Source organism: Habropoda laboriosa, unplaced genomic scaffold (assembly GCF_001263275.1).
Source record: "Habropoda laboriosa isolate 0110345459 unplaced genomic scaffold, ASM126327v1 scaffold339, whole genome shotgun sequence".
NCBI classification, from domain to species: domain Eukaryota; kingdom Metazoa; phylum Arthropoda; class Insecta; order Hymenoptera; family Apidae; genus Habropoda; species Habropoda laboriosa.
Genome location: NW_017100496.1, coordinates 268,323 through 293,605, shown reverse-complemented (window position 1 = coordinate 293,605; position 25,283 = coordinate 268,323). Strand labels below are relative to the sequence as shown.

Below are 25,283 nucleotides of genomic sequence, written 5' to 3'. Positions count from 1 at the left end.
AAAAAAAAAATTGAAAAATTCCTCAATTGCAAAATAATTTTGTAAGAAGTTTCAAAAAAATAAGAAAAAAGAATACAGTACTTAAAAAATAGAACTCATTTCCGGGATAAAAAGAAAGGAACTAAAAGGTTGGAATGGAACCATTGACACAATATGATGTGGTTACCATAAGCGATTTAACTGGCGTTCAGTCATTCCCTTCGAGATTCATAGTGGTTTTCGTAATCAGGTGTCATAATACTCGGCCATTCATGTAGTACTTTCACAATATCTGAAATTGTCGCACACCGAATTTTATCAGCAGGATTTGCGAAAACAACGTGGGTGTTTCGATTTCAAAAGATGAAATTATTTCGTCCGAAATTCAGATTTCGCAAAAGTGAAGATTCTCGAAATAATCTTAATTTCTGAATTTTTATCGATTTGATAAACACCGAATACTAGACGGTTCGATATAAAAACGTTCAAATGTATTTTTGTCGAAAATGTTGTGAGAAATTATGGTAATGAAAATGGCGATATAAAAAAAAAAAAAAAAAAAAAGGTTATGCAGCTATTACACTGTCCAACCTTGCGGCTAATTATCACGCCCAGCAGATTGCACCTTGGGAAGATTGGCTCGTTTGCATAGTGAATGCAAAGATAAGATTATTGTTGTATAATGGTTATCAGCCGTGGAGGAAGTTTACAAACGAAAGTAAACATTTAAGATTCGTGACTTCGCGAGCTCGATCCGCCGCGAAGATTCAACTCGAGTCGATTCTAAAGGTTGTTTACAATATTTTCGTTAACTATTCCTCTGATCGTATTCCGACCGATAAAATTCATCTCGAAATGAACATGATATTTTCATCGAATATATTTTGCAACAGTAAATAGTTGTTATAACATGTATACTCTGTTTTGCCACTTGAATGTTATGTAACAAATTGTTTATGTAAGGATGCGCCTATATTTGCTCGTAAATTTGTCCTGCCACACTCTCAATATTTACTCATATCTTAACGAACTGTAATAATATCTCTAAAAGAATTGTTTATATAGAATTATCTTCTTTTATATCCATATACATAACAAGGAACCACTGGAGATTATTTATCAGCATGGGAATGCAAATTAGAAAATTAAAATGAAGAAACCATTCATATTCATCCCAACGTGAACTATAGAGTCGATAGATCACGTCGTAGTACCGTTTCCAATGTCCAATGTTCTTTCAAAATATGCGAATGTTAATAATAGACACGATGAATAATAAAAATATTCTGTCACAATTGAAAAAAAAAAGAGAATCTGCACGAGTGACGTAAAAATAAAACGATTCGATTAAAGAACAGTTAAGGCATTCGCGAAGTTTGTTTTTCCACGGATAAATATGTTCCCTTACGAGCATACATTTCCAGTAAACACTAAGTCGTTGATAATAAACGCACTCCGCGCTTAAGCCGCAGTAATATGAGGTTTTATGATTACGGTTATTTGTGATCCTACTTAACTCCACTTTACATGCCAATATAAACATTATACTTTCATTCGTGTACACGCAAAAGAGATGCTCGAACGAACACGATATACCCAGAAAATTCTCTCTTACCGACACTGCATGCTTTGCTCGAAACGCTCGTTACGACGATAAAAAAAAAATATGTAAATGCAAAATAATCCACGAACAAGTGTTCAGTTTGAATGTTTAGTTCAAAGCAAGGTATTGTGCAATCAAGAGCATTGGTACCGTGTGAGGATGCTATATAGTCTTTACTAGATTCGTGACAATGTTGCCAATGTTCTGTTTTGCTATATTTAAGGTTCCCCACTACATCAGATGTTCTCCGTGACACTAATCGTGCATTATTACGGGTGCATCCTCAGGTGTCATGAGTCGCTGCCAGTCAAGAAATTCTCAAATCGAATCTACCGCATCGTGACAAATCACACAAACGACACACTTTTGGTATTGCTGTTAAACGTTTTTACAAACTTCGTCCCGACGATTTCGCTGCACCTCTCCCAACCCTGTATCGCGTGAACGTGGTAACCGATAGCCTCGACTTCACAGCCAACTTCATATTCATGGAAACGCGATGCACGAATATTGCCGCGATTTTCGGTCCAGCGATCGTTCGAGAATCGAATTTGTAAAGAATAAAAGTTACGAGGAAAGGATGAAACGTTATTGTGACTTTTTAAGGAATTTTTTTCCCAAGGACTTGCATGAATCTTTGATGAATATGAATAAGGTATGAAAAAACAATACGGCAATAGTTGAGAGTATGTTTAAGCAATTGATCATGTAGTTATGTCGTGAAGTAAACGCCGCGTTTATAACATATTCTTCTCTCGACTCTTGCCGTAATAATGCAACATGTTCGTAATAAAGCTCCGCTCAGTAAGTCGCACGACCTTGGCTATCCGCGAACTCGATTTTCAAGATACTCCACTACGGAAATTCTTGTTGATAATTTTGACACCTGTTTCACCGCACGTTCCGTTCCTTCGAATTTCGATAATAAAAGAGTCTATCAACAATACCTTGACCATGCTCAATTTTTCATAAATAATCAGCCATAAAGTATCTCCGAAACAGAACAAAAAATAAATACAAAATGCTACTTCCGATAAGTCGATAAATAAGTGTCACTAATGTTGCAACGAGAACTGTATCTTCGGTAGTACGAAAATACTTGACAATCTAATCTACGAGGGAAGCCGAATGAAATTACTACCGCAGCCTCGATACACCTTGTTGCATCCCCCGAACTATATTACAAGAATAGGCGACTCGACCTACAAAGAGCTTTATCACGTGCAGAGAAGACGGTTGTTTTCAATGCGTGTACGGTGCTCCTACCTTTTCAGTGCGAACACGACAACGCAGCGTCCCGGTACGCCCTACACCGTCCTTCTCCGTCGGCTGCCGGCGCACGACTGTGGATAATTCGCGGTTGCGACCGGCCTAGATATATACGGGTTATTTTTAGCGACTGCCGTCACTGGGAACGGGCCTGATTGGTGAATGGTGGCGTGACGGCAGCACACCATTGGTCAATCTCGCGAATACGCCGTGCGATCGCTGGTGCACAAGCTTGGCTTACGACTGGGCGCGACTCGGCGGGCACGACATTTGTTGACATGAAACTGTCAGAGAATACGCACTCCCTTAATGCGCCGGCATATTCGAGCCCGCGTGTCGCGCCTCCACCGTTTACCTGTATCGATGCTTTCCGTCCCTTTCCCTCGATTACTTCAGCATTGTTCACCCATGACAATATCCTGGAACATATATTCTCGATTTTAGACATCATTTCATTATCGTGCAATTTCAAATTTTGCTCTTATTTTTCGATAAAATAATTACATTATAAAAGTAACGAAGAATTTTCGAATTATGTGATTATCGATGGATAGATAAGCGCGTACTAATCGGTAAAGTGACTGAACCCGAGATCCAGTTCAGTAACTGGAACAAGGTTCGTCCGTATTGTTCGAGGTACAGGTGAACAATCATACGCGACCGGGCTAGGTGGGTGGGTGGAATTTATGGAGAATAGGAGCGATGGTAATGGACGATTATTAACGCGGCGCGCGCTATTAATTTGCTCGAAGCTTTCGAAAAGCCTTGAAGTTGGCCGGCGTCGCCTCTCTTCGTCTCTATGAAATCATAGATTTCCCGGCAGTCTTATTATGCGAAAATTACGCTCTAAAATTAGTCACGGTCCATTACAGTGTGCGTATATCGTCGGAGGGGAAGGGGGAGGGGGAGGGGTGGGTGGGCACGGTAAGAAAAAGCTGCTTGAAACACAGACTTCTTTTCGATACGTATCTAACTATTAATAGTTCGCGATGATGATGATGATGATATTATGTTAAACGAGTCAAATAATCGTAATGCTGTATGCGCCGTTTACGTGTTCACTCATCGATCGATACTGTACGGGTATTTAGTCACATATCGCATCGTAGATTCATCTTCGATCGCTTACCTGCGTATTGCTCGTGATGCATCGCCATAAAAGTGGCATTTTTACGGGGTCTTGGAGGGAAAGTCGCGGTCCGATGATTAACAACTGGAGGATCGATACTTTCGATCGTCACCATCGCGAACCGGGTTAAAATGACATTCTTATTCAAACATCCGAAGCATTTAATCGTATCTTGCCTAGGAATCTGCGTTAAAATCTACTTTCAAATTACACGGATCCAACTGACTAACTATGGCAGCGGCGTCTATCGTTGCGCGCGTGAATTAATAAACATGGCGACGCCCATGATTCCTAATAATGTTCAAAGATAGCTTTAAATATTATAAGAGTCGAAATCCGTATCCCGATCTAAAGGATGTAATCGATTTAAATAATCCGGGCTCTAATAAAGTATGTAGTAAATATTAAAAATTGTGTATTTTGTATATAAAAGTTGTTTCATTTTAGGTTATTAGTTTTAGAGGGAAGTTATTTGATGAACGATGTGAACACGAATTAGGATTAAAACCAGTAAAAGACTGGGAAATCTTTAAATTTTTAGATGTCCCTGGACTGATTTTTATAAAAAATCCATTTACCACCTATGGACAACGGTATTGGATTATAAAATGTTTAAAAGAGTACTCAAGGAAGCCATATAAATTAAATTTGGATGTCCATAAGGTTTTGAATGACGATGAAGATTGGTGGGATATATGTTTTGGGTAAGATGTAACAATATGACAGTATAAAAAATATATATATATGCAATATATACATATTTGATATATTAATTGCAGAAACTCTAACAAAGGTAAAGAATTATTAGCAAAATTAAGGTGGGCAACATTGGGATATCATCATAACTGGGACACAAAGTTATATTCTGAAACATGCAAAACAGAAATACCTACCGAATTGTCAGTACTGACTTCATATGTAGCAAAAATTTTAGACTTTAAAGATTTTAAAGCTGAAGCAGCAATTGTTAATTACTATAGAATGAATTCAACGTTAGCTGGTCATACTGATCATTCTGAGGTTAATGTTGATGCACCTTTATTTTCTATAAGTTTTGGACAAACTGCAATATTTTTAATTGGAGGACTTACACAAGATGATGCAGCAAATGCTATGTTCTTAAGAAGTGGAGATATAGTAGTAATGTCTGGAAATTCACGCTTAAGATACCATGGAGTACCAAAAATTTTGTCAGCTACTACTACACCATGGGATTCTGAGGACTCATATGATAATAACCAGGATTGTACATGGGATCAAGATGATTGGAACAAAGCAAAAACTTACACTTCTGAAGCCAGAATAAATATGAATATATGACAGGTGTTAAAACCCGGACAGTTGGCTCTTTTATGAATTGTTGTACAAAATTTCTTTGTATATTTTTATTAAAAATACTTATATTAATTACATTAATGTGATATACTTATTTCTCTGTTACTATGTAAGCTGTCAATTCACATTGGCAATAGAAGCTGCATTATACAAAATACATTCACCTTATTTAGTATTTCGTTATTAATATTTAAATATCAGTATCTGGAATATCTTCCTCCATGCTCTGATTTTTCAGATTACTTTGGGACATGTTTAAAATATTTAAAAAGTCCCATGCAATTGTTGCCATTTTTAATAAAAAATCTTGCGAATGCGATATGCACGTTTCTTTAATACGATTAATCGCTTCATATTTACTTTCATAAGTGTCTTGAGTTTGACAAGATTCAGACATTACTACTGGCGTGTATGGTTTCAGTATAATGTTAGTGGCATCGCGGACTGCTTTATTTAGAATAAAATCTTTTGAGATATCTGAGATGTGAATCATTTTTTCCTCGAAACTTATGGCAATTTACCAGAACAGAAATATAAGTAGATCTGTAATGAAGATTTCCTGATTACCGCTCATTTATCGTGTCATATGTGAAATATAGACAAACCTCTATCTAAAAACGATTAATATTCATTCTCATAAGAATTTCTTCGGTGGCTTTTCTTATTATTCTTGGCTGCAAGCAACTTCTGTACGTGCTATGCGAATTGACAGCACCAAAAACGTCTATTCTGAACGTATTCTTTGACTTGTTATCACTAATACGAAAACAACGATTTTCTTTTTTTAATCGTTCTACAAACAAATTTCTCATTTCTTCAAACGAGGAGGAACTTTTATGATTGGTCTCATTGAAAATTCTTGTTTTTAATCCTTATAATTTCATTTTTGTATTAAGTTGAGTTTTGTTAATTTAATATTGGGAATTTTGTAATTTAATTTCCAAATATAATTATGTTTATATTGACACGTTCCATTGTTCAGTTGTTCCACATACTTGGTGTATCGTATTAGAAATGATCAAATATATCATGTTTATTATTGTTCTTCTTTGTTAAGATATTTTAACATTTTTAAAATTACGCGCCATTCCCTGCGCGCCTATATATATATAATTAAAACTTCCGGTCGTACGAGTCAGCTGATCAATCTCATTCCTGTCTGCTTGATAGTTCTCAGAGCAATGTCTGGAAAAGATAAATTGGCAATTTTCCCTTCTCGGGGGTAAGTATTTCTTACTTAAATAGCACGAGCACATTTTATTTATTAATTGACCTTATCTTTCATTTAATTAACACTTATTGTCATTAATACCAAATTCTGTGAAACTGTTATCATTCGTCATTAGATGGGTGTAACCCTAATTTGTTTTAAACATTTAATCGTGTTTTTTAATATACAATCATACTATCAACACATAATTATTTCCTAAAAAATTATGACTTCATCTATTCAATTGTTGTTCAAAGACATCAAGTCTATACACTGTTTTGTTTGTTGTATTATATTGATTATAACTGACAGTAATGTACATACAATAGTTTTTCATCATATATAATTAAACGACGTTAAAAATAAAATATGACAGAATTAAAATGTTTTTATCTTTTTTGCAGAGCACAAATGTTAATGAAATCCCGTTTACAGGGAGCTCAAAAGGGTCATGGTTTATTAAAAAAGAAAGCAGATGCATTGCAAATGCGTTTTAGATTAATTTTGGGTAAAATTATTGAGGTACCGAAAACAATTATATACATGTCAATAATTGCTTTTCTTTTTCCATAGTAATTCCATTTATCTTTATATGCAGACCAAAACTCTGATGGGAGAAGTCATGAAAGAGGCAGCTTTCTCATTAGCTGAAGCAAAATTTGCAACTGGAGACTTTAATCAAGTAGTTCTTCAGAATGTAACTAAAGCTCAAATTAAAATTCGTTCTAAGAAAGATAACGTTGCTGGTGTGAATCTTCCAGTGTTTGAATCATATCAGGATGGTACAGACACATACGAATTAGCAGGTTTAGCAAGAGGTGGTCAACAATTGGCAAAATTGAAAAAAAATTATCAAAAAGCAGTGAAGTTATTAGTAGAATTAGCATCCTTGCAAACAAGTTTTGTAACCTTGGATGAGGTTATTAAAATCACAAATCGCCGTGTGAATGCCATTGAACATGTTATCATTCCAAGAATCGAGAGAACTCTTGCTTATATCATATCTGAATTGGATGAATTGGAAAGAGAAGAATTCTATAGATTAAAAAAGATTCAAGATAAGAAGAAACAAGCTAAAGCTAAGGTAAACCTTGTATTTCAAACATCACTGCATATTTATATTTTTTAGTAGAGTTTTCTACAATGTTTAAATTGTTTTACAGCTTGATATAATTCGGGCGGAAATGGTAGCTGCTGGCTATGATGAACCAACTGCAAATATGTTAGATGAAGGGGATGAGGACATTCTATTCTAAATACTGTAAATAACTTGTTTTCACCTTCTGAAGTATTAAAAAAAAGTATGTTCTGATTCTGAGCGACTGTGTTAAGGAGCGAATCCAATGAAGTATGAGAACAAATTTAGTCCCTTCACAAAAATCCTTGGACAATACCAATTACACAGTACAACTACGTTACGCAAAAGATTGTATTATCAGAATATGAAAAAGCAGATAGTAATGATTCTATGGTATTCCTAATATTTTTTAACATTATTATTATGTGATAAATTGCATTGGAAACTATTTCGGTATACTCATTGAAAACTGGTGTCTGGTTAGCCCAATATCACTGGCTTGATATTTACTGAAACTGTATTATGTATAAACGTATTAAACGTGCTCAGGTTGTTACGCGTATTGAACGCGAATAATTCGCGACGATAACAACGTTAAGGAAGGTTATAAAATCAACTATCTAGTGAGAATTTACGGATAATAAATATGTACATATATATATTTATCCCTATGGTTATATTCTTCTCTGTATCCACCATCACTGCATCCCCTCTACTTTTCATAGAAAGGATCCATTCATTTCACGTCATTTGTACATCACCAATTTTCATTAAAGAATAGACATGTTCATTCTTAAAGGTGTATTCTATTGATAAAGATATCGATCCAATAACTTCATGAATTTCCTATTCCCCATTGATAGCCGTTGGTACCGTTGGTACACGGACAGCGATACATTCCGCGTTCGGAATAATTAAGAAGGATGCATAATCATTGTAGCCAGTAAATTTCTTGAACTGGGTCAATCAATATATGGACCTTTTCCCATATGAGTCAACTCTCCCTACTAAGGGTGGTGCGCGCGTGGAAAATCCTTTCAGTGCGCGGAAAATTCGTGCCGTGACCACCCCAAAGATGTCGTCCGATCATTTAACGGTTGTGGAAGTTCCACAAAATCGCTTTGACGACGCGATCCACCACTTAAAATGGAATTTCTTTTCCGACGAACCGTTGAATCACGCGGTAGGACTCTGCGGGAAAGGAGAGAGTCAGTTCGAGCTGGAAAGACACTGCGTGCTCACTTTAAAACAGGGATACTCGAGGATGCTGGTGGATCAGAATGGGACGGTAAGTTGAATAGCGAAGAATAGAAATTTTGTAATATTTTCTTTTTACAATAAAGAAATAATTATATGCACCTTTTTAATTTAACGATTACCTTTGTACGTTATAAATTTTTCATTCATGAACGAATGTTTTCGCACGATGTACGGACCTTGAACGCTAAGTTCACTGTCGATCATAAGAACTGTCCTATCAGATAGCTGGTATGGCTCTGAATGGTATACTGAAGAAGGGAGAGCGCGAAGAAGCTGAGCGTCGGCTGGCCGAATTGAACGACGAGAAATTCAAAATAATATTCGGGCTCCTCTACAAAGTTAATGAAAAAATCGATCTTTTTTCCAAGTACAATGTCGACGAGTTATTCGAATGTCGAATTCTTAGTGTCGATGAAAACTTCCGTGGAAAGGGTTTAGCAAACGTTCTGATGGCAGACAGTATAGAAACGGCAAAAAATGCTGGTTTCAAGGTAATCCTAAATACAATTGATTTTCGTGATCATAATTATAGTGACTTTCTCGAAAAGAGATACGTAATTCTGTATAGTAAATGTTGTTAAAGCATGCATTATTTAAGTACGACGGAAGATCGTTTTAGAACTGTGCTCCATGACCTTTACCACTCCCTACCGGAAGCTTGTTCTAATTTTAAGGCACATCCCCAAATTTGGATTATATTTTGCAAAAATTTGTGTATAGGACATTGCTTTTTTTAACATAATAACTAATGAATAAATTACTCTCTTAATACAATATAAAAGAATATGATCTGAATAAAGTAACAATTGACTCGAAAAAAATAAATCTATTAAAACATAGATTCTGTGTATTTGTTGTACATATGTATAGCACGATGTGTCGTGGAAACGTGGCCGCCTTGGAGAGAAGTTCACATTTTGTTTTTGTTTCAGCATGTTCTTCGATTAATATGCATGGGATGATTTTCGTTTACCAAGATGTAAAATTGCAATGCACTCGTTACTTTCTCGAACGAGGTATTTTTGCACGCAGTGTACTTCATACCGAAGTGTATGTAAATGTTTTGTGTCAAACTTAAAATGTCCCTATATATGGTGTTCAGATCGTTATGTATTTGCAGGTATTCAAAGCTGACGCGACGGGAATGTTTTCGCAGAAAGTATGCTTGAAACATGGTTTTCAGGTAGAGGCTGAGATCCCTTATACGGATCTCCACGAATCAATCAGACCTGCCCCTCCCCATCAGGCTTTAATGCTGATGGTGAAGGTGTTAAATTAAATACATACATATATGTAGAAAGAGAGAGAACAAAATGAGATTTGACGTTAATCTTGAGAAATCTTTAATAAGCAGCAAAAAATAGAGAAAAAAATACAAAAAAAAAAATATGTTGCAAAAGAGCAGTAGTGTAAACTATGTGTATCGTTGTGTGACAATAACAGGTCTCTAATGTATGTTTGTCTCAAACGCATTTATGAAGTACTTATATCTAAAAAGGGCGGACCGTGTGTTTCTCTTAGAAAGTATTAACGATTTGAGGCATCGGTTACTGTCCCTTTGTCTGTGTTCTGAATGATGTGCTGTCATTAAGACAAAAACAAATATAATACAAAATTAATATTATATATATCTGAGTTGACAAATGCAAGAATAAAAATCCATTTAACATTTCGTTCATTGGGCTTTTGTTCTGCATTCTGCTGATTCAAAACGAAACGAACTGCTGTGGTTTGCATGGTAAAAGATGTATGAAAAGTAACTCACGTCTTCGTGTATTGTAAAGAAATGTCAGCGTATATCGACGATAGTTTCGTGGTTGGAATTGTGTGTCAAATGTTATAGTTTGACATTTGTTAACCTCTTCTGTACAATTCTACTGTTCGCTGGTAGTAAATTGAAAGTATATCGTATACCTACATACATAGTACACAAACGTTCGACGTTTTTGAATCGTGTACGAGTTTTTTTACAGCTATCGAACGAGAACGGAGAACACGGATTATATCTTAATTCGTGTATAACAATCTATCGAAAACGGTGATTTAGCTCATGATCACAGGAGTTACTGGATGGGTCCACATGAGTATAAAGAATAAAAGTAACAAGAAGTATTATTTTTGTTGGTGTCACGTGTTACGAAAATATATTACAAGTTATTTTGTAAAAGTATCCGCCAAATAAATATTACAGTTTATAATGACTCCTGTCTAATAATATATCCTTCTAATCAACTTCAGAACTATGTTAAACACAAATTTCAATTAAATAAGTACAACTTTATTTCAAAATAAATGTATAAATATGCAATGCAGAAAGCATGCTTAACAATTAAATTTTCATACAAATTATATAATTTAAAAAGGAATGCAGTCTTGCAACAATATTTATATATGTAATAAGCACATTCAATAGTTCACCTGAGGTCTAAAATGTTTCTGAAACTTGTTTGCCTTAAACTGCAATTGTGTAGAATATTTTGCCTGTACTCTCTGCATATACTTGATATCCCTGACTTTCTTAACAACAGCTTCTTTTTGCGTTTCCGTCCATCCAAGAGCTCTGTACTGCGACAACACTTTGTGTAATTTTGTACTCTTTGATACTGCAAGTGCTCTATTTGGATTCAAGTTTTGTTTATAGTATCTCATCAAACATCTATGACCAATAACATTCCCTGATGGTAAAACTAGCTGATAATCACTATCATCTAATTCTAATGCTTCAACTTCTACATCTGGATCACTAGATTCTGCATCAGGATAACTTGATGAATAATCATAAAACTGTGCATATTCCATAAGTGCATATGCTTCATACAACATTTTACAATGACCTTTGTCAATCATGTGTGCCTTAACAGCATCAGCACTTTGAAAATATCTTCCTATTAATTTATAAAATAATCAGAATTAATTTGCTAATTATTATGTGATTGTAAAAGTAATAATGTTAATTAAGTTACCAGAATTGTTACACCATATGCACATGTATCCAGCAAAAATCTTTTCTCCAAGATATGTAAGTAAGCCTTTGATGTCTACACAATATTCAGGATCTGGTATGAAGAATGAGTGTGCAATTGTCATATGTTTTAAATTGCGTACCATAGTCTTACTGTGATGATTACAAAATAAACAGTTGTTATTTGTGACTGGATTTTCAGTGTCTTGCATCCACACATCAGAGTCTACAGACTCAACATCAGAATCTACCTCCATGTCCTCTGTTGACTGTCTATTAGAATTTTCTTCGTTCATATCTTTCTTACTTACAGAATTAAGCGTAGAATCAGCATTATCACTGGACATTTCAAAAGTGTTTTGTTTTGCACATTTTTCTTTGTGTTTCTTTGATGATAAGTGGTTTTCATATTGATTTCTTGTGTTAAAATTTTTTCTGCATACCTTACAACTCATTGTTTCTTCTTCCTTTTCTTTGTCATCTTTGTTCCTTTGTGCTATTACCCTTCTTTGAAATTCTTCCACAGGAACTGGAGGTAGATCTGCCACTTTTCTCTTTAAATTATATCTGTGCCAATCTGATTTATAATGTTGTCTTTGTATTTCCAGATCTCGAAATGCCACACGGCATGTAATACAAGTAAACGGTGAAGTCATCTTTTACACGTTTTAATAAATTAAGAGTTAACAACGAGAAGTCTTGCTCCTTTAAATTGAAGCTTTCGTTATTAAATATTGACTATATTATAGCAATATTCGCAGGAATTCATTTACCATAATATAACCGAAAAAAGTACATATTATATTACAAATATTGTTAACTATATTTAATATAAATCGATTAATATATAAGTAACAGGAATTGTACCGCACATCACGTGCGCAGCTACTTTTTACACTAGCAGAGAGGTTAGGTTGCCCATAAACGTAATGTTGCTACAATTGTCGCAACTTTTGATATTGTATCAGAACGCTTAAAAAATGTATATATCTAATCCTAAACTTGTAAAATAGAATTTCTTGATAATTTGATAAATTATCAACGAGTCATATACTTTATCTTGGCGGTAATTTTATGAAATAATTGTGAAAAAATTGAATATCAAAATATTTACAAAATGATATTATTGACATTAATAATTTTTTCATTACAATTGACAATTCACAAATAAATGTTAAAAATATCTATTAATTTAAAAAGAAATCCTCAAATTCTTTATTCTATTTTAAGTTATTTCATCGTTTAGGCATAGACAATAATTTATGATAGATAGGACTACCGTACCACTACATATCTTTCTTCAACTGTTTTTCATGTAAGCACGTACGAGCAAATAAATTTTTGCATTGTTCTGCTATTACAAATAAATTTACTTCATAATCATATATACATTCATATATTAATACAATAATGTTCCATTAACGAGTATTAGTGAAATTCTTATCAGAAAAATCAGAGAACCAAATCATGAGTAGAGGAAACGCAAAATTTCTGTTGCATCACCGTATGTGGTGATATCGCCATAGTAGGGTCACGTGATTCGAACAAAAAACGAATTAATACTCATGAAAGGTAGAGGCGCCGCTATCATTCGCAAGGAGTCGCGAGTCACCGTTTACGGCCCTGGTCTCGAAGAGCGTTTGCAGTTGTATTCAGGCAGTAGTCGTCTCAGAAGCCGGAACGTTTCGTGTGCACGTCGCAGGCGAAAAAGTTACGCACCAACACGTAGAGCAACCAAGAAGAATAATCCAGCAAACATATAATCGTTCGACGACAGGAATCTATTACTTGTCATCGAGCAGGGAAAAAGATCAGCAAGCAAGCAGAAGCATCGGCACGGTGTCACGTCGACACGACTGACCGTTTCGACGACCGACTTTCGTAGGCGACATCGTAGAAAGACGTAAAACGAGACACTGGGGTGCACCCGACAGGGCGATCCATCTGTCTCGATACATCTACGAGAACAACCGTTCAATTTTCACGCTAGAAGGCGGCCGTCCAGCAGGGCGATACCATTTTATATGACTTTTCTTCGACGTCAAGGTGAGTGGAACCAGGGCATAGTAGCGACGGCGACGTCCTATCTGGTATCGTTCCGTTGCTTCCGACGCTAATTTTAGCGACCAGCCATTTTGGACACGAGACGTGCGCGAGATCCGCGAGCGGGGCTCGTTTTCCACGGAAATTAACCGCTTGGTCGTCTCTCTTTCTTATTTTACATCTTTATTTCACGGGGCACACGTCACGCTTGTTTCCTTGTTGCCCTTGTTCGTCGCTTTCGTGTCCCCGCGACGTAACGATGGATCGATATTGCTCTCCAAATTATTGAACGTACCGAAACGGCTGGTTTGCCGTCGTTCGACCGGGATTGCGATAACGTGCGTGTAGTAGAACGTGATGTTTCGACGAATCGTGTTTTCTTTTCGATGATTACGGGTAATAAGTGAAATGTAATTGATAGAAATATAGAAACTTCGTACCTAAGAATGTTGAAAAAAATCAAGTACACGTAATAGGGTTCGAATATCACTCTTTCTTTTTCTAAATTATGCTTTTTCTTGTGCTTGATATGAATGGCTATATTTCCGCGTTATGTGTAAAGTGCAACGTCATCTGTTGATTAGCAAATACAATAAATCGTGTGTTTCGCTGAAAAAGAGATGGTTCTTCGTATTAACCGGTATGTCTCGAGGCGTGCACGTAAACTTTGGCACCATCGATAAAAAGAACACATTTCTATCGATGTGTATCTCTGACCAGTTCGATTACACGTTTTCGCCAGCGATATAACTGCAACATTGTATTAATATCGATCCAAGCGAACCATTTCGTGACTGTTTGCTGGTATCAAGCCGTCTAGTATGCTCGTACTTTGTACGCTTATCACGATTGGCCGTGTTCCTTCGATATAGAGCCATTATTTTTGTGCGTTTGCATCGAATGTTAACCGATCGAGGTTCGATGAAGTGTGCGTAGAGTGGTTTCTCGAAATAGACTGCAAACTGTGTTCGGAACGTTTGTTTTCTTTCTTATTGGTAAACAACGATCATCGTTCAGATTTTTTTCTTCGTTTGTAAATGCCTTTCGTACATTTTTTTTTCTGCTGTAAATATTGGTTGATTAAATATTTATGTTGTTCTATTATATTGTTTACGCTAAATTGATGTTTTTTATTTACATCATTTACCCCATCATGTTTGGAAATATTATTGCGTATTAATTGTTCGAAGTTTTCCTTGAATACCAAGCAAATAAGCACACGTGCTAAAATTTATCATGGTGATGTGATCTCTCTCTCTCTCTTTCTCTCTCTCTCTCTCTCCATTCTTGTTGATCAAAGATTTTTTTTGTTAATTGCTGGCTGTTATCTGAATCAAAGTAATGTAACGAGAGGTGTTTATCTGTATCAATATTCTTGCGGTCGCTACCAATGAAACTTTCTATTTTCATTTCTTGTGGCCAAACCGGAAATCGTGGTCGTCGAAGTTTCCATCACGTTCGCGAAAAGTAACTGATTGCAAAATTCTCTTGGATTTTTCATCAGCCATGAATTCTAGTTTACTTCTTTTCGTAATAATAAAGGATTTTTTAATTTTCATTGAAGTGAAAAAAATTCGTAGGAAAAGATAATCTAAGAGAAAGATATATTTTATTTCTTTTTTACGTAATATTAATCACCAGTAAGTTAGATAGAAATAAAAGATATTTATTTGCATAGCTGCAAATAATCGACCTCGCAGAATGTTGATTCGACATAAAACGAACGATAGCGAAATCGATTCAGTGTAAGATCGCAATGTTACCACTTGATTCGACCGTGCTGCTTCCTCGTGTTCTTACATTTTTGTTTTGATTCGCCTGATTCGTGTTTAAATTGTTTAACAAACAACGCTTCGAAATTCCCTTCCTCATAGTCTAAAAGAAAAATATAAAAAGGTAACTGACAAATTTTTTAATTAAACAAATTCAAAATTACGCAGAAAATTGTAACGTAATGATCTGGAACATTTAAAATGTTGCAGAACTTTATTTATCGAAGAAAATAACAAATACAAATGCCTCAAATTACTGAAAATGAATCACTAACAAAATACTTCATCATGGACTTGCAACCTATTAAAAAACAAATTAATCGATTAAAGGTCAGAATGAACCCCTGCTAATTGGCGAGGGAATTATAATTAAACGAATCACGAACTAAATAGCTGAATGGCTCCAATAATAAAACAAATTACACTGTAATAAACAGCTAATCTCAGTTACCTGTTCTTTTTTTTTTTTTTAATGTCACTAGTCCACTTTCTCTCGTTTCATGATATTTAAAGGTCGGCATTTTGGTCTATTTAAAAGTGGTTATTTTGTATCGGGAAAAGTGTAAAAAAAGAATGTGTTGCTTTAAAAATACACAATATTAATGCGTTTTACCCCTGTTCTACTTTTCACTTTTTTCTTCGATTTTAACACTGTTTTAATTTATTCTCTTTCCAAAAATTTGACTTGCAACATGTTAAAAAAGATTCCTGTATGAAACAAGACAATTAACATATAGTTATCAATTTAATTATTAAATTAAAATACCTGCATAAATCATTTTAATTATTGGCCAATTATTATCTTCAGAATTTACATTTTTCTTTTATCTTCAAAGTACACAAAAGAAAAATATATTTTTTGACGCACCAGTTTCGATTTTGTTTCGTCAGTATGCATGTTCCAACAATGCATTAATTAGTAGCTAATTATCGACTTGAAAAATTCCATTTTCGTTCCCTCAAAGTACACAAGAAGAAAATATATGTTCATAACGTATCAATTTCGATTTTGTTTCGTCGTCATGCATGTTTCACCATGCACCGTTTGATCATCAGAACTCGAAACGTCTGCTTTCGAAACAGATTCCTCGAACGGTCTCGAGTAATCCGACCTTTCGCTCCCTTCGCGTACGCTCGCCTTATTTTTTCCATTTATCTGCGGCTTAAGATGGCCTGTTCTGACCCTTAAGCGACTCGATAGCGATGTAAAATAATACATCTTAATCAGTTCCTCTCGTTGACGGTGATTTTCAAATGGCGCTTTCAGATCAGAGACAGATTTCCATTAATTGCTTCTTCACATGGAACGTAAAAAAAATGAGGAAAAAAGATATACAACGTGACATTGTGCGATGATTTTCACTCACGATTTCATAATCTGCGGCTTTTAGAGTTCTTTCTTTGTGTGGTGAATAATTATGACGCATCAGAGATAACGGTGGGAAATCGTTTCATCCTTGATCAGACGTTAATGTTTCTTCAATTCTTTTTTTTTTTTTTCATTTCATCTGTGGAACCTTTTAAAGGAATGTTTGTTAATTAAATTCATGATAATGTGAACAGAAGTTGATGGAAAAATATAGCGTAAGTATGGGGTGAATTCTAAAGAATTTGACTTTGGAAAAAATTACCGAATTTTTTTAATAATTTTTAGATACCTTGTGTAGTGTGTTTCATAAATTCGTTCTTCTTTAACACAAACATGTGACAGCGGTGATTATATGTAAAATATATGTACAGGGTGGGTTAGGATTCCTTTTTTTAGCGTTCTTATCTCCAAAAGAAATATAGATAAAGACACTTAAATATACACTTAGTCAAAAAGTTTTCCGTACACCTCATTAGAATTTATTTAACGTTGTGTAATTCCAACATAGAATTTATATTTACTTTTTAATAACGAAACTAAGGAAAAAGAATAACACAAGAGAAATCAGATGAACAAAATTTCCATACAGCATCTAAGAATTCAGTAAAATGTTTACAAACAAGGTTCGAAAGGCAAATACAAGTTAGTTTCTTGTATATAGACAAGTAGAAAAAACGTTACTTAAAATATTTTTCCCATAATGGAAAATATTTGCTTACATTTATATTTATTTGTTTAATTACTAACAAATTAAATTATTCTTCTAAATAAAATAACGTAAATATTATTCTCTACTAAAGTTATCCATCGCAAAATAAATTCTAATGATGTGTAACGAAGACTTTTCGACTGAGTGTATATTATTTTTCTAAGAAAGAAAGTGTGGTGTCGAGTTTCATACGCTTCAACCTAATGGATACTATGTTTGCAGAATGGTTTGCGTTAGGTGTACCAATGAATAATCCATTCTTTTTTAGTCGAAATTCAGCATTTATTTTTCACTAATTTTTTATCTCTGTTGACTTCTTTCAAATGATTTTTCAAGTTCCTTTTGCGTTTGTGCTAGATTTCGTCCGGTAACTTTTGCAATTCTTCGTTACCGCATTTTAGAGGGAACACTTAAACGTTCAGGATCGTTAAGATCGAAATTATCGTGTTTGAAACGTTTGGACTAATGTTTGGATTACGTCATATGATATAATGTTCTTACCAAGAAAAGAATGTATTGATCTGCGTACTTTCGCAGCAGTTGTCCACTTTTAATATTCATACGGAATGCAGTGACTTAGGTATACATATGTTGTTGTGTGTCGGTTGCTATCTTCGTTACTACAGTATCGATTGATTTTTTAGGTTAAGATTGATCAGCTTGTACCGTACATTTTGAATTTCAACGACATTTCTAACTTATTAAAAAAATAATTGATTACTTATTGGTTGTATATAGTTGATAAAATACTCTGGGTGATTTATATGTTATTCTATGTTTGCAGAGTGAATTGTATTGTTTTAAACTTGATAAACTCTTGTTTATCTTTTATCTATTCCGTTTTCCAATTCCTATTCCAAGTTTTGTTCTCTTTTATTTTTCTCATAAATCTATCGCTTACAAGAAAAACGCTGGAAACTAATGGCACGAACACGCTATATATTTTTACTATCTTATGATATTAACTTTGGCGAAGCAATGCAATTAAATCATACAATACTTTCTGCAAACATAATAGATGTTCTAATACTTACGAACGGAAATCTACGTATACAAGGTAATACAGGGTTTTTCACGTCAAGAGGACGATATAATGTTACTTTGTGATTGTAGAGTAAATTGTGTAATATTACTGGGTGATTCGTATGAAGTGTCACTTTGCAACTAAGGGGTGATTCATATAAGGTGGACCACGTAATAACGTTCTCTGTATGTACAGGGTGATCCACGTAAAATACTATTCCATGTTTACAGGGTCATTCATGTAATGTGGACCATATATATATGTATATGTATAGTTCTGTTATATTTTGTCTGAAACAATTTTTTATAAATTTTAACCCTTTCGTGACCAGTGAAACGCATACATTCCACTTGAGTATTCGAACGAAAATTGACCTCAATTTAGTATCTGTTACAATGGTGATCATCACATAAATACAGACACTAAAAAAAAAGTATTTCAGCCACGGTTAAAGAAAGATCTCAAATATCGCGGTGACGTTCACACGGGTCACCCGGTATACGCATGTGTCGCTTGCGTTTGAAACGACTCCATGAAATCTGTTATACATATATGGTGAAAAATTTGTAATCAGAATAAATTTTTCACGCTTTTCTTTTCAATCACACGTTCCATTCATTCATGAACGCGTGTTATGAGGGAGAGATCCTCGTGTTTGGTCAAGGCTGGAAGTCGCGTAATCTTGTTCTCTTGTCAATTCGGGTTCAATAATTCCGCGAATCGCTGCGATCCTGCACGAATTCATTACGAGGCGGCCGCGAGAATCTGTGGAAGGTCGGTGTGAACGACTTCCACTCGAAGGGAAGCGTTCATCGAGGTTCCACGAGTAGATAACTAGGCGGTTTATCGAGCAACGTGTTGTCGAATGTTTGTATTCCGCTTAATTCAACTGAACGAGCTGCTTTCCGTTTCGAGATTCTATCGCTCATTATCCTTGGAATATTAACGTTAATTTTTTGTCACATCGATATTAACATAGGGTAGACAAATAATATTTCTACTTATTTCACTAACTTTATTAACATTGAAATGATGAAAAATCGTTTGTTTTAATTTATCGAGTCTAACGATATTTTCTAAAGTAGAAATATAAAAAGAAAAGTGTATATGAAAAAAACATCTCTTCGAGCATTATATGGGTCGTTTATTACGAAAGTAGCGCAAGTCTATTGTTCCTTGTGTCGAGGTATTTAAGTCGATTAAAAAAAAAAACCGATTGAGTCTATTAAATTTTCGCAAATTTCTATTTACATATATGTATATAAATTTATTCATTTCAATATTTTATTTCTTTCTCTTTTTGGAACCATAAATAGACTTACACCAATTTCATGATTATTGAATTGTGAAAATCAGAGCGGAAGGGTTTATTCGAATCCTTTCTGAAACCCTCGAAAATTCAATTCCAACACGAAAATCCCTGGTGGTAAATAAGAAGGAAAAGTGACGAAACAAGGAAGGAGAGGACAAACGATGGAAAATTCGTAGCAGGAACCGGAGTTCGTTTAGTTTAAAGGTGGCAATAGCGGGATAGAAAAGGGGTGAAACGGAAATGGAGCGGCATTGATGGCACAGGATACGAGCGGATCGATTGCAACGGGTAACGCAAGAAGGGAGAACAATGCGAATTCGAGGCAGAGGAAAACTCACGCGAGCGATTAATAACGCTCTGTAGGATCGTGTTGCACTGTGCTCGAGACGGAAACGCTCTTTTGCATACAGCGAATCGATTGAAATCGATTCTAATTGTTCGTCGAGCGGCCACCGTGAAATTTTCGACGATCTCCACACGGCCGACTTTCACCCATTGCTGATTGTTACGTAAAAGGAGCGGAGGAAAAGAAAAACAGTATTTCGTGTTGGGCCCAGTGTGAACCTCGCGATCTTCTTTACCCATCGAGTCGACCGTGACGAAATTTGGATTTGATTTTTTTTTTTTTTTTACTTTTCTCGATATTCATTTCGTGTTTTTCAATTGTTTAATCACGGGATTCTCCCTAGATATCTCGAAGTGGTCTGATCTAATTGCAAAAATTCGCTTCTGTGGTCTGATAACGTTATCGCACGCTAAGTAATTGTAATCGAACTGTCGCAGCTGCCATCTTGAGCAGTGCTGTACGAAGCGAATTCCTTGAAATAGATAAAACCGATTACGACGACATTGCACTTCGAAGAGTTGTTGGGGGAATTTCATTTAAACGACGCACAGCGGAGTATTTGTATGAAAAAGTAGGCCAAAATTTTTTGAAAAACGTGGTTTACTGTTGGTTCATTCTAGTTGTCAAAAATGAATACTTTTGTGCAAGTAAAGATTCAGTAGCATCGTGATTTTTCTAAAGGTAAAGTTCCATTTAATCAAGTATATTTGTTAATTCCTGATAACGCAAAAAGTGGGAAAAGTAAAATTTTTTAGACAGTGGTATAGAAAAAAAAGTGTCAATTCTGATTTGTCGGATAATTCTGAGTTTCTGGGCGTTGCACAGTGGAGTATTTGCATGAAAATGGTCGAAATTATTTTACTAGTTTCAGCGGACCCAAATGCTCTTAGAGATGATGAAACGTAATTGTTTGATGCAATATTACACGAAAACTCCCAGGAGATTAAAAAATTCTGAGATAAGCAATTTTATATACATGATTTATTTTATTATGAAATTTTCATATCGAAACTCTCAATTTGAGAGTTGCATATTTACATATGGGAAACCATTTAAGGAAAACGAGAAATTACCACCAATTTTTATATAACTTTTATATAACGTTATAGGAATGTTAAGTTACAGACAGATTTTGCTCGCAGAAAATTATAAACAATAACGATTATATTTGAATTTTAAACAGAAATTCCTTTTATATGGCCTTCCCCCGCATTCCTTCCGCTCGTAATCTTCTCAGCGTAGGACAGTACTTAAATTTTCAAGTCACAAAAATTGCCGTTGTGATACTTCACTTTAATAACATTATAAGAAAAAAACACTTTTTTGGTTTTTAATTAAGTTCAAACGTTTCAATTTTAGTCAGTGTTTTAAGTAAAATACCCCCACCGTGCGTTGAACGAAAAGCGGATCCCGGATCAATTCTGACCCATCATAAGATTTGCTTGTTTTTACAATAGAAAATAAATTTTTTTCGTTATATTTTCATTTGAATACATTGAACTACATTTCTCAGAAACTTAAAAAAAAAAATGGTATCATTAATTAATAGTTGAATGATCTTTGATGATAACATATCGAAATCGCCATAACAGCGGTTGTCACACCGAAAAAATATAGAATCCCTTTTAAAGGAAAGTAGGGATGATCTTGAAATCTCTTCTGTGCCTCGACTAACGTAAAAAGTATTTCCATCACAATATGCCTCCCTCTATATCATACAAGTTTTGTATATAACATTTTTCTATATTATTGTAAACAACGGAAATATTCCTGGTGGACAAAGATTTTGTACCATCCTGTATATTCTACGAACCTTCTGTGCACGCAAATAATACGGATCACAGATGACCCAGCTTCTTCGACCGACGTTTAACCGGAAAATTATCAAAACGAAGACTAAATAGATAAATTCTGATCGTTCCATTGTTTCAAACGAACTTAATTCGGTTGCCTGCAATTGTACTTGTTGTTTGCAAGAAAGGCTTAAGTGACAAAAGTCAATTTCGAGAAAAACGCCTCTAAACATTTGAAAGTTAAATATTTTTCATATGCGGTGAAGTTGTTGCAAGACTATCTATAATGTTACAAATTTAACATTTCTTCTTTATAGTTTCATTAACACAATCCGAGATATGTAATGTGTTAACCCCTTAAGGGGGTATTCTTCATTAGAATCGTCGTTTTTTGGCGATCTTTAACAAAAACGCCTCTAAACATTTGAAAGTTAAATATTTTTCATATGCGGTGAAGTTGTTGCAAGACTGTCTATAATGTTACAAATTTGACATTTCTTCTTTATAGTTTCATTAACACAATCCGAGATATGTAATGTGTTAACCCCTTAAGGGGGTATTTTTCGTTAGAATCGTCGTTTTTTGGCGATCTTTAACAGAGAAATTTATCGAATTGGTATAGTCCAAGAAACTTATTGTTTTGTATACAGGTTGGGGTATTATTTGTTATAGTCCAAGAAACTTATTGTTTTGTATACAGGTTGGGGTATTATTTCAAAAAGATACTGTCTAATTTTTATTCATTTATCTTTAATTTTATTCATGTTATTAAATGTTTCCCGTAATTTGTCATTTTGGATGGCTTACATCATTCGAGCGATTGTATTCATCTGAAATGAAAAAATTAGAAATAATCTTAATCTGCATGGGTGTGGCTATGGCCCGTACCAAAATGAAACATATAAAACGTGTCCTGTCAGAATGGCAGCAATTTGAAGTCAAAATCTGTTTCTTTTTTTAAATTTTTACTTCAAGCCACAAAACAAAAACTATTGTAAATCTTGACATTATTTTGGCACAAGCGATAAAGGTACTCCTACTTTATATGCACGCCAAATTTGAAAGAGATCGGATAATCCAGTTTTGAGAAATCATGTAAGCCAATTCGTAAAACACCGTTTCAAGAAAAACGCGTTTGAAGTTTAGCGCGCAATGTCAATATAGGGTTAGCCCTTCCATCATATCCTTGAAATCGCAGTTATTTTGCCGAATTGAGCTATAAGATTTTGGGAATACTGGCAATTTGGGCAATTTTCTTGAGATACTAAAATCGATTTTTTGACCCCCTTAACCTATAACAACGAGTCAGACTCGTAGCAAAGATTCTGGTGAAGATGTGAGAAAAATAGTTATATTAATAAGAAAAATTAATTGTAATCCTAACTTTCGTTTGAATTTATAACACTGAGAATTACTAAATATAATTAATCTATAATAAATGAACTTTTGTTACCTGATACAGTACTGAAACACTAAATGACTGACGCTTAGATGTATAGTCAGAGAAAATCATAGGTTAAGGGGTTAATGAATAAAATGAATTTTAATTATAGTCCTCCGAGGCCCTTATTTCGTAAAACAGTGATATATAGAACATACATAGTATTTGAAGAAAATACACATTATTAACACAATATAGTAATTAAAATACGATGAAAAAATCCTAGTCTCTCTCGTTGAGCACTGTCTACTCTACTGTCTAAAGATTTCATTCTTCTGGTTTACTATGATAAATTCCCTTACAATCACGAAAACTAAGAAACTGGCCAACCTTGTTACATTTAATGAAAAGACAGAAGGGAAAGGATTGAATACTTTATGTATGAAAATCGTACTACGCATTCGGTTGATTTATGTTTGGCTTGATTATATTGTTAGAAGAGTAAGAGTCACCTGGCCAACGTTGATTTACAAAATTTTCTCTAACTCCGTTAATCTTGAAGATACAACAATGAAATTTGCAGGGCATTTGTAGAAAAGAATGCAGAATCTAATTAAGAATTTTACTCGAAAAGGGCCTGATGAACGTCCTGAGGCCCTTGTTGCATCCAACAGTAAAAATTCGATGTTAGAGTAAGGAACAAAACGTGATCCAGGTAGGAATAAAATGCTAGTGTAAAGTCGTAAAACTTGTCCTTCGCTTTCTCAGCTGTTTTTTCCGGTTTCTTGACCGTGACTCGTTTGTCTGGAATCAGGTAAAAAGGATTGCATACCTGTCTTCTCGAATTAATACTGCCAAATTTTCAAGGAAAATTCTCCTTCGCAACTTTCTCTTACTATTTCCTCCAGAGGAAGAAGTAACAATTACAGGTTCGTTCTTGGTTTACATATTCGTTGGTCTATTTTCGGTTTCCTCCTTTTTCTAACTTGTCAATAAATTCAAGAGTATAATTGAGACTATAATTAAGACAGAGCCCAGCGGGGCCAACGCGTCTAAGGGAAATGAACAAAGTTTATTCCACGATGCAAATTTTGTGCTGTGGCTGTGATTTGCATTGGGTTACAGTTTCGCGTTAATTACGCAAAAGCGGCTATTATGCCGTGGTAAAACGGGGAATCCTAGGAGAAAATGTCCGGGACATTTGCATTCTCGTCGACGATGCCGTAGGTAATAGCGCAACATTCTTGGTGTATTAAAATTTCGTATTGATATTTCAATCACCCCTCAAATTTTCCCGAAGCGATACTGATTTTCTCAATCCTTAACCCTGCGACACGAGTCAGAATTTATTTTACTTCACTGTTGTCCAAGCTGAAGAATAACGAGGAAAAACACATACTCTCGTTCATAAGTATTATAGGTCATCCTATAAGTTCGTGTCGAATTTTACAATTTAGATCAGGCATGGGCAACTTTTCCTGGTTCTGGAGCCAAATTATCATTCTCTCTCCGAGTCAAGGGTCAAACTAAATGGGTTTTTGCGTGTGTTTTTATGTATCAATATATTAATATCTCCAATGTAATGTTGAATGTGATTCTGTGTTTCATACAACTTTGGCTAAATATTAAATAAAAGAGGCTAGTATATTAAATAAAATTATAAAATGAAACACGGTACGCCACTAACGAACGGGTCGTCGTGCTATTAG

The 25,283-nt window shown here is 34.8% G+C and overlaps 6 protein-coding genes across 8 annotated transcripts in view; 4 read left to right on the top strand and 2 right to left on the bottom strand.

The window, feature by feature from the left end:
- LOC108576104 (activating transcription factor 3) overlaps window positions 1-2,921 on the bottom strand; it is a 50,411-nt gene extending 47,490 nt beyond the window's left edge. For both annotated transcript variants that reach the window (XM_017939028.1, XM_017939029.1), the window contains exon 1: window positions 2,849-2,921. The gene's annotated coding sequence lies outside the window, so the exon portion shown is untranslated. The remainder of the gene's footprint in view (window positions 1-2,848) is intronic.
- A 1,356-nt stretch (window positions 2,922-4,277) lies between these two features.
- LOC108576106 (DNA demethylase ALKBH1) lies at window positions 4,278-5,312 on the top strand. Its single transcript, XM_017939031.1, has 3 exons — window positions 4,278-4,370; window positions 4,428-4,684; window positions 4,760-5,312. Exons 1-3 carry the CDS (start codon window positions 4,278-4,280, stop codon window positions 5,298-5,300), a joined length of 891 nt encoding a protein of 296 aa, XP_017794520.1. The 3' UTR covers window positions 5,301-5,312.
- Window positions 5,313-6,465: 1,153 nt separating this feature from the next.
- LOC108576103 (V-type proton ATPase subunit D) lies at window positions 6,466-7,943 on the top strand. Its single transcript, XM_017939027.1, has 4 exons — window positions 6,466-6,537; window positions 6,930-7,047; window positions 7,124-7,609; window positions 7,689-7,943. Exons 1-4 carry the CDS (start codon window positions 6,497-6,499, stop codon window positions 7,779-7,781), a joined length of 738 nt encoding a protein of 245 aa, XP_017794516.1. The 5' UTR covers window positions 6,466-6,496; the 3' UTR covers window positions 7,782-7,943.
- A 633-nt stretch (window positions 7,944-8,576) lies between these two features.
- On the top strand, window positions 8,577-10,213 carry LOC108576107 (dopamine N-acetyltransferase-like). Its single transcript, XM_017939032.1, has 3 exons — window positions 8,577-8,891; window positions 9,085-9,354; window positions 9,984-10,213. Exons 1-3 carry the CDS (start codon window positions 8,577-8,579, stop codon window positions 10,140-10,142), a joined length of 744 nt encoding a protein of 247 aa, XP_017794521.1. The 3' UTR covers window positions 10,143-10,213.
- A 1,056-nt stretch (window positions 10,214-11,269) lies between these two features.
- Window positions 11,270-12,589, bottom strand: LOC108576112 (zinc finger protein 622). Its single transcript, XM_017939042.1, has 2 exons — window positions 11,827-12,589; window positions 11,270-11,748 (listed from the first exon to the last, which is right to left on the bottom strand). The coding sequence occupies exons 1-2, from the start codon at window positions 12,479-12,481 to the stop codon at window positions 11,270-11,272; spliced, it is 1,134 nt and encodes a 377-aa protein (XP_017794531.1). The 5' UTR covers window positions 12,482-12,589.
- Window positions 12,590-13,428: 839 nt separating this feature from the next.
- Window positions 13,429-25,283, top strand: part of LOC108576111 (eukaryotic translation initiation factor 5) — a 43,091-nt gene continuing 31,236 nt past the window's right edge. For both annotated transcript variants that reach the window (XM_017939038.1, XM_017939039.1), the window contains exon 1: window positions 13,429-13,871. The gene's annotated coding sequence lies outside the window, so the exon portion shown is untranslated. The remainder of the gene's footprint in view (window positions 13,872-25,283) is intronic.

Excerpts from the sequence above, each read along its gene's own strand:
- LOC108576107 (XM_017939032.1), top strand. The coding sequence starts at position 8,577 with ATGGACCTTTTCCCATATGAGTCAACTCTCCCTACTAAGGGTGGTGCG. Across the intron at positions 8,892-9,084 it reads TGGTGGATCAGAATGGGACG|ATAGCTGGTATGGCTCTGAA; the intron begins GTAAGTTGAATA and ends CTGTCCTATCAG. Across the intron at positions 9,355-9,983 it reads CAAAAAATGCTGGTTTCAAG|GTATTCAAAGCTGACGCGAC; the intron begins GTAATCCTAAAT and ends ATGTATTTGCAG.
- LOC108576103 (XM_017939027.1), top strand. The coding sequence starts at position 6,497 with ATGTCTGGAAAAGATAAATTGGCAATTTTCCCTTCTCGGGG. Across the intron at positions 6,538-6,929 it reads GCAATTTTCCCTTCTCGGGG|AGCACAAATGTTAATGAAAT; the intron begins GTAAGTATTTCT and ends TCTTTTTTGCAG. Across the intron at positions 7,048-7,123 it reads TTTTGGGTAAAATTATTGAG|ACCAAAACTCTGATGGGAGA; the intron begins GTACCGAAAACA and ends CTTTATATGCAG.
- LOC108576112 (XM_017939042.1), bottom strand. The coding sequence starts at position 12,481 with ATGACTTCACCGTTTACTTGTATTACATGCCGTGTGGCATTTCGAGAT. Across the intron at positions 11,749-11,826 it reads CATATGGTGTAACAATTCTG|GAAGATATTTTCAAAGTGCT; the intron begins GTAACTTAATTA and ends ATAAATTAATAG.
- LOC108576106 (XM_017939031.1), top strand. The coding sequence starts at position 4,278 with ATGTTCAAAGATAGCTTTAAATATTATAAGAGTCGAAATCCGTATCCC. Across the intron at positions 4,371-4,427 it reads ATAATCCGGGCTCTAATAAA|GTTATTAGTTTTAGAGGGAA; the intron begins GTATGTAGTAAA and ends GTTTCATTTTAG. Across the intron at positions 4,685-4,759 it reads TGGTGGGATATATGTTTTGG|AAACTCTAACAAAGGTAAAG; the intron begins GTAAGATGTAAC and ends TATTAATTGCAG.